Consider the following 14,980-nt stretch of genomic DNA (forward strand, 5'->3'; position numbering starts at 1 on the left):
AGATAACATAACAGCATATTAAATAATCAGATCTGTAATACCTAGAAAAAGTTGTGTACAATTAACAAAATAGCAGTTTAATATCAGATGATGAATTAAATTATAGAAAGGATCAGTCTGATAGTGTGATTCTTTTCATAAATATCAGGAGTTATTTTTCCATAGCTTATATATTTTTAAGGTGAGATAAAAGTTAATTTTCACCTTGCATACAGATCCATATATTCATTGACCAAAGAAATGAATATCTTGCCTTAGACTGCCTAAATTTTAGGAACCTGAGTGAGTCAACATTGAGTGTTTTGAAGGGGAGGTAGCAGATTCTCTGGACCTTCGTTTTCTATTTAGTGCAGGTCAGATTCTACCATAGAAATAGTTGGTATTTGGGAAATAATATGGTGCTCTATATATTTTTCCCTATTGATTTCAGTGGCTTTATGTGTGGTGCAACCTGCCCCAAAAGCTGTGTGAGAGCATAAAAGAGCAAGGTGCATAATAGCTTTCTTACAGAAATAAGCCTGACTTCAACCTTCTGTTGTGGCTTACCTGTGTGATATTATTAACTACCATTGTTCTCCTCAGCAGTGGTACAGGTCTCTGAGGAACTGTAAGAACTTAGTGCCTGGTCTTCCAAATAGCACAGAATGTACTTGCGTGTATAAATAGTGGTCACGTTTTTATGTTACTCATGAAGAACGTGAGTAAACTGTATGTGAAACAGTGGGAAATATTGATGCCAAATGAATTGAAACTCTGTGAGTTAAGACATTTATGTAAAAGTGAGCAGTTTTAGTGTCCTGGTTCATAGTAACTTGACAAATGGCTATATTCAGAGAATTGGCAGAGAACAGAGGTTTTTTTTTTCCTAATATATAATGAATGATAACATCATTTTAGCTTTATAGGTACTAGATTTTCAGATTTCCACAGTGATTTTACTGATTTACTACCACTTATTGCACTATGTAAGATCCTTCTCCACACCAGTACCTGTCAGAGTCAATATTTCAAGTACAGGATACATGTTTAATGAATATGACTTATAGGAATGATTTAGCATTTACTGCTGTATTCTGCCTCTTACCAGGCAGCTGCACTGAAGCCATAAAAGAAGTCCACAGGATTTTTCCTTCCCTCTTTCTGTTTTTCTTTCCTCTTTTTTTCTCTCCCTTCTGTGACTGCTCAAGTTGTACGCTCCCTAGTGATGGAATGGTGAGGAACAGGAAACTGTGGAGGGAACACAAAAACTACAGGTAGAAGTATGGCTTCTCAGTGTTGAGGTTGAAATTGGTATGGGCTGCAGAAGGTTAGACTTTACTTAAATCTTAGAAAAATGTCTGTGTTTGAAATATGTATGAAAAAGGACAATTGTGGAAAATAACAGTTCTAAAGACCTGAAGAGTTGTGCCAGCTACATACATAATAGAGAAGGAGGTTTAGTCACAACTTTTGTCACAACTTTTACACAGTTTTCAAGTTTTTTTTAGAATATGGAGAGCCTTTCCCAGTGAATTTAAAGCTATTGACAACTGGTTTGTTTTCTTTGTTTACCTTCCAAAGCTGATGAGAAGCAGTCCTTACAATTCCAGGAGTCAAAGGCTGAGAACCATTGCTCTGTGGTTTAGACAGGTCCTTTGGAGAGCAACGTAAGTAGGAGCTTTTTTCATCAACGTTTACTGGACTGTTAATATCCAGAACACACTGTTGTCCAGGGTATGTTTTAACAAAGGATAAAGAACCCAACAAAATATCTCCACTGGTGTCTTTTATTAAGTAATGCAAAATACAGTATTAATTATGACACTGCATGCATTTTAGACAATATAAATGCAAGCCTACAGAAAACGTGACAAAGAAACCCTCAATTACTTTTGAGGTAGTATACAAGGAAAAATAGGAAAGCAGAAACACAGTGGATTAAAAGAACAAAATATTGGTATCACTTTGTGCATACATTAGTCACTCATAAATACATTTGTATGAAATAATTTAAGATACAATTCCATTCTTTTTAAAAAATATACTTTTTCAAATTCACCATTCTTTTCAGTTTTGCTTTTTTTTTTTTTCACATGAAGTTTATGGTATTTTATCAGGTGGATTGATTTTTTTTTTTTCACTTCCATCATCATGATTTTACCCTTTTCCTCCAGGAGTTTAGGCACAGATGGCCTCATGCACAAAAATAAATAAGAAACTTGCTTGAAGGGAAAAGAATTCTGCTCAAATATCTTAGGATAGTCTAATAAATACCATTTTGTTTATAAAAATATTTCAGGTTTATAAAAGAGGGGAGGGAACGGTCTCCCATGTGGAAAGGATGTTAAGTGAAAAGTGCTGTATAACATTTTTGGAGAGATTTCATTTCAAACATATAGTACCATTATGAATATATATTTTATAATCCATTTCTTAAACCTTACGCTCACAAGAAGTATCAAACGTGGTTTGCTTTCCTTTGCTTGTGGTCTTATTGCAGTTCTGGAAGATGCCTAATTCAGAAGGGTTCCATATAGTTGTGCTTTTGTAAGGCTGTCCTTCCGGCTCAAACCAGTACTCCCAGTCCGCTGAAACTGCTGCTGTTTGCTGTGAATGCTCGAATGGCTTCCTTGCTCCATGGAAGACTGGTGGATTTCTGAAGCCTCTATTGAACTGTGATTGAGGGACTCTGCAGAGCTGTTGGGGCTCACGTCCACATATTCTCTTTTCAACACCGGGCTATTTTCGATGTTTTTGCTACTGCATAACTGGACAGTGATCCTTTCATTTTTTTGGTCTCTTAATTCTTTTGTTTTGTAAGTGGGCAGCTTGTCCTGTTTACAGCTAGTGCTGATGTCAATGTTCAGGCCACTGTCTGTTCTCAGGAAGCAAGAATCCACAAGTCTGCTTTGGCAGATATCATCTCCCTCTGAGCAGCTATCTGCTTTGTAACTAGCATAGATGGGACTTGTTCGACTGTCTCCTGTTTTCATAGGGCTGCTGTAATACTGCTCTGAAAAGCTGCAGGGTGATAGCCTGCCAGTGTTCCTGTAAGAGTATGCACCAATGTCCTCCACACTCAACTGCCTCCATCGCCCAGGTAAGTCTTCTTCTGAAAGGTTGGTGCTCCTGCACTCATTCCTCATTTTTTGATTTGCTAAAGCCTGCTGTGGTGTTATGGCTGAGAAATGAAAAGGTTCATTTGCATAAGGAGGCAGAGTCCGAGTAAACGTGGGGGAGTTCTCATTGTCATCAGCAAGCTCCATGTGCTGTGCAGGTTTTGACTTGGCAAACCTTGGGCTTCCCTGATGCTCGTAACCTGCAGGTGACTTTCTTTCGAACAGTTCATCTCGGTTGCTCATGTAGATTGCTTGCTGGGAGGCTGTCATAGTGTTGGCTTGGGCGTTCTCCTTCTCTTCAGATGTGACGCTGAAGCTAGAATAGGAGCTGGAGGTTGGCAAAGAGGTAATGTACTCTGGGAAGGCTTCGTGAGAGAAGCTGGAATGGAAGCCATCTTCTTCAACAGTACTGTCTGTAGAGTTCTGGGACCGCAGGAACCCCACGTCTTTCACTTGTGTGTCCACACTCGGTCTCCTCTCCCTCCTCCTCTCCTCGGGGCAGTACAGAGCGGTGTCGCTGCAGTAGATGTCTGACTTGTACTGAGGCCTCTGCCCAAGTTTTCCAGCAGAGTCCTGAAAATTGAGATCCCTTGTAGAGGGGCTTGACAAGTGTGAAGACAAGCTGTTTGGATCTGGTTTCTCCAGTACTTTGGCGATGACACAGGTGGGTATGGTATCAGCGTAAGATGTGCGGCACAAGGGGACAGAAAGGCTGCACCCATGTTTTTCCAGATGGATGCTGACTCTTTCCTGAAAGTCAGATGGCAACTGTAACATAAAGAGATAGCAGAGGGGATAGGAGAAAAGGATGCATATCAGTACTGGTATCTGTTTGGGTTTATGCAGCATTGACATATGAGTGCAGTTTATGATATTATGTAGCTCACCAGATATGGTTCTTTGACTAATGTGAAGGCCACAGTCTCTGTGCATTTCTGAAAACAAATGTAATCAGATGAATTTCATTTATTTACTTAGCATTTAGAAGTGTTTATCTGCTTCTCTTATGAAACTGAGATGATTCCTTCCAAATTAATTCTAGCTGGATCAAAACAATCTAAACAACAGAGTAAACAACCACGTTAAAGAGGCACGTAGGGAATTAGAGCCTACAGCAACACTTTCCAGACAGTCTGTCAATGTGTGTGATTTGAAGATGGGGTGTGGAGGTCTCTGCTGAGATGAGGAAAGAAGAAGAGATTATATATATTGTGTTCTTACGGCCTTCTTTGCGCTCCTCTTGCCTCCAGCCCACTGCCAAATTGGCTCCTGCACTTCGTATCACAATAAGTGACGTTATTTGAAGAGATGGGAAAGTTGGTTTCACTGAAAGCAATGGTACTTCTTGCTATGACAAGAGTGTTTCTGTGCTGGGAAAAGAAGCAAATGAACAGCTACCTTGTCCCAGCAATCGGACCACTACTTGTCAGATCGACAAACCTTATAAACCTCCTCTGCCAGCAGCTGCTGTTGGCTTCATTTTGGGTTTCTTACTACACCAGCTAAAATAAGAGCTATGACCCAAAGATGCACTATGACTCCTTTGGCGAATGACTCAAAATTATTCAACAAATCTCCTGTGCATCAAAGACTGACCATTTCTGGAGAAATGTTCTGGGACAGAACACTTTGTAGGGTGTATCTCAAAAAACCCAGCAGGTAAATTAATAATGTAATATTTAAATTATAAATATTTAAATGTAATACAGGCATATATATATATATATATATATATATATATATATTTGGCCTTGCTCACTTAAAATCTGCACTGCTGATCCTTCATAAAGAGTGCTGCACAATAGCTGACACAGTTCTTCTTGCTGAATGTCCATGGAGCTCATGTTTGGGCTAAGTTTGTATCTGGGTTAGTAACTTTTTGGGTTAGCTACTTCAATATCTATATTGGTTTATGCCACTTAAGAAAATAGCCCCTGAATTGTTGATTGGAATCTTCTCAGATCTAACTTTTTCTTTTATGTAGAAATCAAGTTTCTCTTTACCAAATAACCAGTGGTTGCACTTTTAGCCACAACTTTCAAACACACTCCTTAACTTTGTTTCTTTAGAGGAGACAGCCCTAAAAATATTGAGATGGTTGCCCTCTGCGCCTCTCTTTAGGCAAGAAGAATTCAAGTTGTCTACCGCTTCTAGTGATCTCACATGGTATATAAGGTATGGGGTTTCTATATTAACTAAATGCTTGAAGATATTTTAATGCCCCAAATTCAGTGTATTTGAAATATGATATATTGTGAAATGACATTCTTGTTACTGCGGAGTAGGATGAGTGTTTTTTTCTATGATATATTGGATTAATCATTATGTTGATAATTAGCTCATACATCTTCCACTGGAAATAAAGAGTATAAGATTGCCAATCTGCTGGCAAACAGAAATATTAGTCATAGTAAGTATAGATGCAAAAAAGATTGAATAAAGAGTAAATAAATAAGGCTGCTGTAAATAGCCATGAAAGCGAGGAGAAGAAATATAGTTCATTTAATGTGAAATTGCTGTATATGGCAGCTAATATTTAGTTTCCTTTAACAAAACTATTGGGTCTATTTTGTATACATTATTTATATTTGGAAAATTATTAAAATAAATAATATTTTTCTTACAGTAGTGGAAGCTGGCAATACAAAAACTATATTGCTGTCATTAATATTTTGTTCAGTAGTTCAGGTTTCCTGGTAACATGCAACACTTTTTGTGGCAATATTTGTGCTTGTGAGGAATTTATTGACTGTGACAATATTTACACTCAGTATATTAATAAATACTCTGAGTTGAGAGTGAAGACTGCCCATTTCATTAAGTGTATAATAGTCTGTGAAATTGTGGGGAGATTCCAGTCAGTGATGGCTCTCTGTGAGAGAGCTGCTAAATACCTTTGTGATCCTAATTCTTACTAACAGGTAGGAGGATTTTGGTATGAGTAATGTAATGATGACTCCTAGATATGAAATGTTAAATGAAGTCAGCCATTAGGAAAAAGAATGGGATCGGAATATTGGTAAATTTGGAAGTTTTGCTTCAGATAGAGGACATCACTGTCCATGTGATGAAAGAATGTTGATCAGTCCTTGTCAGATTTGTCTAGTTATTCAGTCTAGTGGCTTAGAAATGGCTGACATTTGGTTTTGCATTATTCTGTCACAGAATTGCACAAAAGGGGCCGTTCTTGGGGATGAGTTACCTGATGAGAGTGATCAAGGGAAGGTTTTTCCTCTGTGACCTTCAACAAACCAATATACATGAGGAAGGTGTTATTGCTTTGAGGAAGATCCTGCATCTCCAAAGACTGCCTTGTTGATTGACACATTTGCCTCCCCTTTAAGGAGTCTCTTTCTCATGTCAGTTTCCTTGGAAGTCAAGAATATTAATTAAAGTTTTTACCTTGGAATTCAATTAGCAGTGCTATGGTTGCTTTAGAAAAGATGTTTGCCAGTCTGTTTTAAGATTCAGGTTTAGAATTAACTGGACTGGAAAATAACTTGACGAAGAAAATTGATTGTATCCTACTATGTCCCCACTCCTTCCACAAACCCCAATATTTTGCAGCCTAGATTTCTCACCATTTTGGTTTTGTGAAAGCCTTTACTATTTAACACGTTCAGCCGAGAAGCATTGTATTGGATAGCAGAGAGTATCTTCAAGTTCCATTACTGACTGATTTTGTCAGCACCTCCCCAGCTACACAGAATAGCAGCAGGTGCACAAAACCCCCAGGGCTGCTTAAAGGGTGAAAAAAAAAAAAAAAAGAAATCAAAGCCTAAGGGGTAAACAAATTCTGGAAGTGATAAAACAGCCAGTTTTCCATGTAATATTTATTTCTTCAAATATTCATCAGGTTTAGTCACATTACCTCAGAAAGTTTATGTGCCCTCTCGTAATTCTTGCTGCACTGGAGCAATTGAGCAGCTAAATTGCAGTCCTTCCTATAGAGCTCCTGGAGAAACACACACACACAAAAAATAGGAAAAAAAATAGAAAAAAAATAGCCTTTTTTTTTTTTTTTCTTTTTTTTTTTTTCAAGTTTGCAAACTTGTGGCTTTCACCCATGCCTGATAAATGTTTCAGAGTAGGACTCTGGGGAAGTTTGGAGCATACTTCAACTTCTAAACACATTAAGACTCTGTATTTCTTGTGTGATGTTGAGAAGTTTGTTCCTTTGCTCTGTGAGGGTTGATAAATTACCAAAAATTAAACACTGTAGCTATGCAGCAGCTATCTGCATTTCAGAAGATGAATACTTACCATTAGGATCTTGGCTTTGTACTTTTAACATGCATGGAACTATGAGGGTGAAAATAAACATAATATTTTAAGCAGAAAGAAAATTGAAGAGCAGATGATTTTTACTGAGTGTTATGCAGATCAGCACTGAGATACTACTTTAGAAAAACTGCTGAAAGAGTCTTAAGAGACTGTGGGAGAAATTCATATTCATACATATTGCTTTTTGTTTTTTTTTGTTTTAAATATCCTTTGTCTCATGAAATTTTCTTGCTGGTTCTTGGCTCTCCACTTATCTTCTAGAATATGACTTAAATTTCACTACAAACATACTGTGCTACAGAATATCATTTTTTTTTTTTATCGGATCAGAAACTATCGTGAGAATTTCAGAAAGAGAAAAAGCAAATTTAAACATGATGCTTGAACTAATTTGTATTGAATGGTTCCCACAGTGTGTTTAATGGGAAAATTCTGTACAGAGATGTGCCCTCAGCTCATTTTTCATGTTAATTTAGTTTAAGACATATGATTGTAACTGTATCCTTCAACCATTATCTTTGGGTCCTTGTAGGTAAGAATTAAATGTTGCTTTTGCTCAAGGTGCCATTAAAAACTAAGCTGACTTCCAAATCGACTTCATGTGTGGCAATTAGACAAATGAAAAAACATTGACCACTTCGGCCACTATTATTAGTCTGTGAAAACAAGAACAGATTTGTAAGGAAAAAATGTTGAATATTGAAATTATTTGAGTTTCTTCTGCTGCTAATCTTATATCGACACATGCAGAGTTTTACCGTTCCACTTGTTTCTGTAAAAACTGATAGGTTTCTGTTAAAAGGAAAAGTGGAAATTCCCTCTGTTTAAAGGTATTCTGTAATAAGGTGTTCAATAAAGTGTTGCTGGGAGTCCACGAGGTATGTGGCCAGTAAAAGTACTTTATCTGTGATCATTAGTTGATTTATACCTTTTTCTTTAAGGGTCCTTAGATACTTTTATATAGGTGTCTGTGCATCTGTGTCTGTGTGAGCTCTGTACATGATGTTTTCTGCCTTAAATTTACAAAGGAGATAGATTTCATTTATGTAAGTCTTACATTTCATGTTGGTACACGCTATCTTTATTCCTGAAAACAGATGCAAATACTAGGAATCCAAGAATTTAATTTGGAAGCAAAATCTGTTGCATGTGTGCTTGGTTCTGATGTGTTACAGGCACATTAAGCACATACAGTTTTGCTGTACAATGTATAGCATAGACAAGTCCTCCACATGATAATGAAGTCATTCCAGAATTGAATCCTTTCTTTGAAAGCAGCGAGGCTCTGGTTCTGTGAAGTGGTTGCCATGGAGTACGAAAAGCATTTCTGATTCTACTTTTAGCTACTTCAAAAATTACTACAAAAAATTTCTTACTAGTTGGATGTGCCACATCCAACTAGTTCTCAGTATTGTGTTCTCAGTATGCAGTGACATGCTGTGTGGCTGGAGTGACTTTATGCCTATTTACCTAGGTGGTGATGAGCCACATCTATGGCATCTAGAACAGTAATCAACACTAAATTCCACAAGCTTTTTCATGATCCAAAATATATTTTTGCACCAAAAAGTATAATTTTACATGTCCATCAAAGGGACAGGGGGAAATATGGTTGGAGGAAGCTGTAGGAGGAAGAAATATTGGCAAGAAAAATGCATATTCTCCTCAGATTGGAGTATTCACTTTGACACAGTCTATTCTTGCATGATTTTAAATGACTGTTTTGTAGTTCTTTATTTTGAACACTGGAATTTTACTTTCATTAATGATGCTGCATATCGAAGGGTAGAATTTTTTGCTGTGAATTGAGATGAATTGTGAAGAAGTAGTACTGTTTTTTTAATGTTCCTGGGCTGTAAAATAATAATCACTGTGTTTCACGATAATTCTGTCTTTGAGGAAGAGTATACTCTATTCTGGATCAGTCTGAGCTACCTTTTAAAAACTATCAATATTGAAAATTCTTCTTCAAATGTAGACTTAAATCTGACTTCATGAAGTAATAGTAAATGCATTAATAGATATTGGGAAAACTTCCCTGTTTCTTTCCATTTTTCTTTCCATTCTTTCCATCTTTCCATTTTTTTTCTTTCCATTTCCAAATGTGAAATAACTCCACTTATTTCAGCTGGAATTAGTCCAGACTTGAATTTGTGCTTCTTGAACCTAAAGTTAGCCCATTGCATTTATCAGGTTCATTTAGCTATAGATATTAGAGTTATGAAGCAATGGCTGTTCCAACACAGTTTCTGTAAAAGGAGATCAGATTGTGAACTCTGTTTCCACCTGGAAAGTGGTTAATGAATTTATCATAATTCACATCAACAATTAATGGGATCAGTTGCCTTCTGCTATGATTAGGAATTTCATACGACATATGGGAAGAGAGTATGTTGAAGAATGAGCAATAACAAAAACATCTTCTGTAGGTGATTTTTCTGGTTTTTTTTTCTTTTTTTTTTTTTTTTTTTTTTTTTTTTTTTTTTTTACTGAATGTCTAAGAATGACAAAATAATGAACTAAATGTTTCTTTACTGACTTTGTTAGGTTTGGTCATGGAAGGATTTTAATGAGTTTTGTTGCCAATTGCAGAACACATGCATGATTCCTGTAATGTTTACTGAGATGCAAGATGACAATCACAAAATATTTAATTTCACACAGAGAAAGGGAAAGTGTGAACCATAGCTGGGGAAAACCTGACTATCTGAGTAACCAGGCTGCATCAGTCCTACCTATGAATCATAGAGCTCGCTTATTCTGGGCATTCCATGTCAATGAGCAAAGACTAAAAGATCACAGAAACTGTGGGAAATGGAGTATTCTATCCTGTGCCTACAGGCTTTGTGAAGAATCTGCGATGAAGACACGTCCACACTTCATGTCTGAAGATGCTTCTACCAGTCTGCTATATTGGAACCTATGGTAAACTAATTTATTCTTGGAATAAATTTCTCATCAGTTTTAGGTTAGACAAGGGAAAAATAATCAGTGAAGTTTCTGTAACCAGAGAACAGTCAGAATTACAAAATGGCAGGAGCATCAGATAAGGATTTTAACTATAGAGGTGGCAGTTACATTTAATGTAAGCAATAAGAAATTCCTATAATTGCATAGGAAGTGTGTAGCGTAATTTATTAGTGAGCATAATCTCAAGATATATTCATAATTAAATACTTACATTGTCTTCTGACAACTTATCTATTGTCACCTTGGCCTCAATTAAGTGATTATTAAGTGCAATTATTTCATGGCTCAAAGCCCGCTTTTCTTCTTCGTAATGTTGTCCCTGTGTAGAAAATGGAGTAGTCAGTATTTTTTCCACTGTTAAAATATTTCAAACACTCAAATCTTGATCTCATTCTCAAACTTAAGGAAAAGTGCAACACATCAGTACATCTTTATTTCTACTTTTTTGCTATGTTCTGTTAATCTCACACTAAGCAGAGCCATGGAACGCTTTAGCTAGCCTATGAAAAAGGATTCAGTTGAGATTCAGCTGTTCCTCATTCACTACACTCCAGTTTCTTACCTCAAAGGGGCTTGGGCTGCTCTTGGCTCTTGCTTCAAGAATGTTTAAGTTATGCCATTAGCTCCCATACTCAGTGACATGGAAGAACAGTATTTAAAAAGGAAAGTAGCTGTGTCTGAGCCAATTCTTTTTTCTCTTGATTATCCTGACTGTTTTAGAAGTCCTGTGTGTTCATTTCTTGATGTGAATGTTTGACTGATTCCAGGGTTAGAGCATGTACTAGCAGAAGGTGATCCACTGTGGGATAATAAGAATTTGATTCAAACTTTTTGCTGCTCACCAATTTAATCTTGTTACCAGTAGAATGTAACCTTTCATTATAAATGCAAAGAATTTGGCCCTCCCCTTCTGTCCCATCTTTGTATTGCTGTATTTATTATGCCACCTCATACCTAAAAAATATTTTATATATATTTCATACAGAAAATATAAAAATATTTTGTAATGATCATTTATTTATTGGCTATTAGGCTATTAGACTTACATTACTTTAGAATGTATGGTAACTTCTGTGTGTCCTGCCTGGGATCAAGGCAACTGCGGTGCAAGACCACAATAAAAGGTTTGCCAGTTTTCTAGAGGATTGTTTTAGAAAGGAGCAGTACGATGAGAACAGAAACTAGGTAAACTTCAATGTACATCTGTTTCGTTCTAGGAAATCACTCCAGTGACAAATTTGCAGTCACAATTTCCATTCTCAAATTGTTGGAGTAACTTATGAAAGCTTTTCTCCAGCAGGCTGATTATATTAGCTACTGAAATTTCCAAAATGCAATATTGCCAGGGTCACATGAAGGTCTTCTATCAGTGCATGCTCTGTCTTGTCAGACAGTTGACAGCAAAAGGAGCTTGTGCCTCGAAGTCACCAAATGAATATCAAAGTTAATTATCTAGATGCAAAGCACCAAGATACATTAAAGAAGAGTGATTAAATTAGAAGTGGCGACTCATCTTAAGCTGCTGTTTAAAGAAAAATGTGTTCTAAAATGGTGTAAGTGAGCCCATAGCTTGCTATAAACAGTGGAGATATGACTGATGTGTTGTTGTGAAGGTCTGGCCTAACTTATTTTAATATCATTTTTAATGTCACCCTATTTTAATGCTTCTATTTTCTAGGGACAATCTGCGCCTGGAGGCTGATTCAGGCTCAAATCTCTCCTGTTGCCAAGCTCTCTGACCACCTCACCAGTGCTCCTGCAGGTTGTCTGGGGACTGTCACTGAAAACTAAAGCATAGCTTGGAGAACTTGCAGGAACTCCAGCCTCACTGGTTTGAACAAGGTGCATGATGTTTTAGATGCTAATTTTTTAATTAGGCAGATAGATGTGGCTTTACATGAAGCCCTAACTATCACTGGTTTTAATGAGAACTAAATAGCTAGGCACTTTGTAAACCTCCTAGACATCTGTGCACCTCTAAAACTTTGAGAGTGACTGGAGATTACAGTTACAGATGTATTTAGCTGTGTCATGAGGTAGATAAGAGCTATACTGGCACCTCCAGGTACCTAAATACTTTGGAAAAAGATGTCTGTTCTGTTTTCTGAGTTGTTTCATGCTTTTAAGGGGTCCAGGTCCACTGAGTATGGAGTTAATCTTCCAAATAACTATTTGTATTGAAGATTTTATCAATCCTTGAATTAAAAGTTGTTGTCAGTGCCAGGGCAGATGGTCTGTAGGGCCTCCTTTTGCTCTAGGTCTGATTTCAATGAGTGTTGCTCTTGTCTAACCAAACCAAACTTTACTTGGCTTAATATACTTTACTATTCAGGCAAGATTGTCTATTTGAGGATTTAAAGGCTCCAGTACAGACAGAAATCATAAAAAGGCAGCAGATTCAGGCTTTGGAAACAGTGTTTTTTCACTGCACTACATAATACTGAATTGACTGAATTATGGTTTCATTTTATTTCAGTTTCTGAAGCTTTCGGGCTAACTTCTTCCAGAATTTATACCTGACTGAATATCATTTAAGAAAAAAAAAGTATATGTATAAATGTATATGTATGTGTGTGTGTATATATATATATTTGTTGAATTCATCTGTGTTCAAATGTATATTCTCTGTGTCAAGAGATAGGCATCAAATCACAGCTAGCTCAGTAGTGCTATGGAGGAGGGGGATGAGAAAGAATGGCTGCTCCAGTGCTCTCCACCAGTGTATGTTAGCAACTTTCTCTTAAAAGTGCTGTTCACATAAGCAAGGAGTACACCATACTGCAGCAAAATGAGGTAGTTTAATGATGAACAGAACCCTGAAAGGCTTTGGCACATTGACTACATACTTCGTGTCCTGGTGTCCCCAACTTTGAAAGTTCAGGGCTTCATCCAGTGTGGTTACAGTGGTGCACCTGAGACAGCAATGACACAGAGGCTTAACCCTGAGATCATCAACCTGAGATTCCCCAAACACAGTGCAGCTGGCAGATATGGCATGGTAGTGTTGGATCACTGCATTGAAAGAGCTACTGGGAGCTGCAATTTAGAGCTTTTCATTTACAGCCTGGCAGTCATTTTTCCAGCAATGAGGATAAGTGATGGAGTGGGATGGAAGGAGGATGGGAATCATGATATCAATGCTATGATTATGTGTTACAAATGGAGATGCTTATTTTACTTATAACCACCTTCTGCAGACCTTTGTGCCTGGCAGCTGTTAGATGCTGCGGTGCTGGTGACCTCTCCTCTCTGTTTTGGCACTGCTCTCTATTCTGCAGGTGCTAGGAACCTGCCTCCTAAAACTCAGGAACAGATCAAGTTAATGGGGTTATTGAGATGCCAATAGCTTGCAGCTGGGCTGAGGACTCCTGAAGTGTGATCCAAAATGCTTTGGGTCTTTGTTCAGAAATTTTTGTTGAGTCAGCTCGGTGCATCTTGCCCTGGCCTTCTCCCCAGCACGGAGCCAGCATAAGAGAGTACAGTGCACAGTGACTAATTCACCAGAACTGCAATCATGTGCCCACGTCTGAGTCAGACCAAATTTATACTGCTGGGTGGCTCCAGCAGTGCACAGCTCTGATATTGATGTCGGGGAATCAAATGCTCATGGCTTTTGCTCCTAACCCGTGTGTAGCATGAGCTTTGCTGCCTCCTGCTCAGATCCTTCTTGAGGTACTTGCTTTTTCCAAAAGGATCAAATGATATAACTATAAACTGTTCTGAGGTGGAAGGGGCACATAAGGATCATTGAGTCCAACCCCTGGCTCCACACAGCACCATCCCAAATCCAAACCATATGTCTGAGTGCACTGTCAGAATGCTTCTTAAACTCCAGCTGCTCAGGGCCATGCCCACTACCCTGAGCAGACTGTTCCCTGTCCACCATCCTCTGAGGCAGAGCTTTTCCCCAATCCCCACCTGACATAACCACCAGTGAGGCCACACAGCACTGAGCAGAGTGGGACAACCCCTCCTCTCACCCAGTGGCAGCACTGAGGGTATGGTTGGCCCTTTGGGCTGCCAGAGGGCACACTGCTGGCTCAGATTAAACTTGCTATCAGCCAGAAACCCAGATCCCTTTCTGCAGAGCTGCCCTTCAACCCCTTGTTACTCAGTCTGCATGGATAGCTAGGGTTGTCCAAGGGGTAGAATCTGGCACTTGCTCTTGTTAAATTTCATGTGATTGTTAATTGCCCATCCCACAATTTACAAAGATCTCCCAAAACTTTGTTTTTCCTTTAGTTTGTATATGTCAGAGTTGAAATACCCCTCATATAAATAGTGATCCGGAAAAATGTAAGGTGTGACTTTAAAAACCCTTACTGTCTGCTCTCTGTATCTGTTATTAATGGTGTAAGTGGGGTGAAAGGAGTTTTGATAGGACAAAACAACATGAAATACTTAATAGATAATCATATTCTGGACAAATTGAAGGATTTCCCTGTGGCTTTTTTTTTTTTTTTTTTTTTTTTTTTGTGTGTGTGTGTGTGTGTGTGTGTGTGTGTGTGTGTATTACCAGATCTGGAAAGCAAAAGCTCCAGCTGCAGTCCTTTAGCACAAATGGATAAGATGCGATAAAACTGGTTGTTTCATTGGTAGTGTTTTAGTATCCCTTCAGTGCTTTCCTG

At 38.0% G+C, this 14,980-nt stretch overlaps 1 protein-coding gene across 3 annotated transcripts in view; it reads right to left on the reverse strand.

Moving 5' to 3' along the window:
• Window positions 1–1,762: 1,762 nt before the first annotated feature.
• BEGAIN (brain enriched guanylate kinase associated) overlaps window positions 1,763–14,980 on the reverse strand; it is a 141,397-nt gene continuing 128,179 nt past the window's right edge. For all 3 annotated transcript variants that reach the window (XM_052695002.1, XM_052695001.1, XM_052695003.1), the window contains 3 exons: window positions 10,564–10,671; window positions 6,970–7,053; window positions 1,763–3,866 (listed from right to left, as the gene is read on the reverse strand). In XM_052695002.1, the coding sequence (XP_052550962.1) occupies window positions 2,493–3,866; window positions 6,970–7,053; window positions 10,564–10,671 (1,566 nt within the window). In that variant the 3' untranslated portion in view covers window positions 1,763–2,492. The remainder of the gene's footprint in view (window positions 3,867–6,969; window positions 7,054–10,563; window positions 10,672–14,980) is intronic.

Source organism: Tympanuchus pallidicinctus, unplaced genomic scaffold (assembly GCF_026119805.1).
Source record: "Tympanuchus pallidicinctus isolate F22 unplaced genomic scaffold, pur_lepc_1.0 scaffold3, whole genome shotgun sequence".
Lineage (NCBI taxonomy): Eukaryota > Metazoa > Chordata > Aves > Galliformes > Phasianidae > Tympanuchus > Tympanuchus pallidicinctus.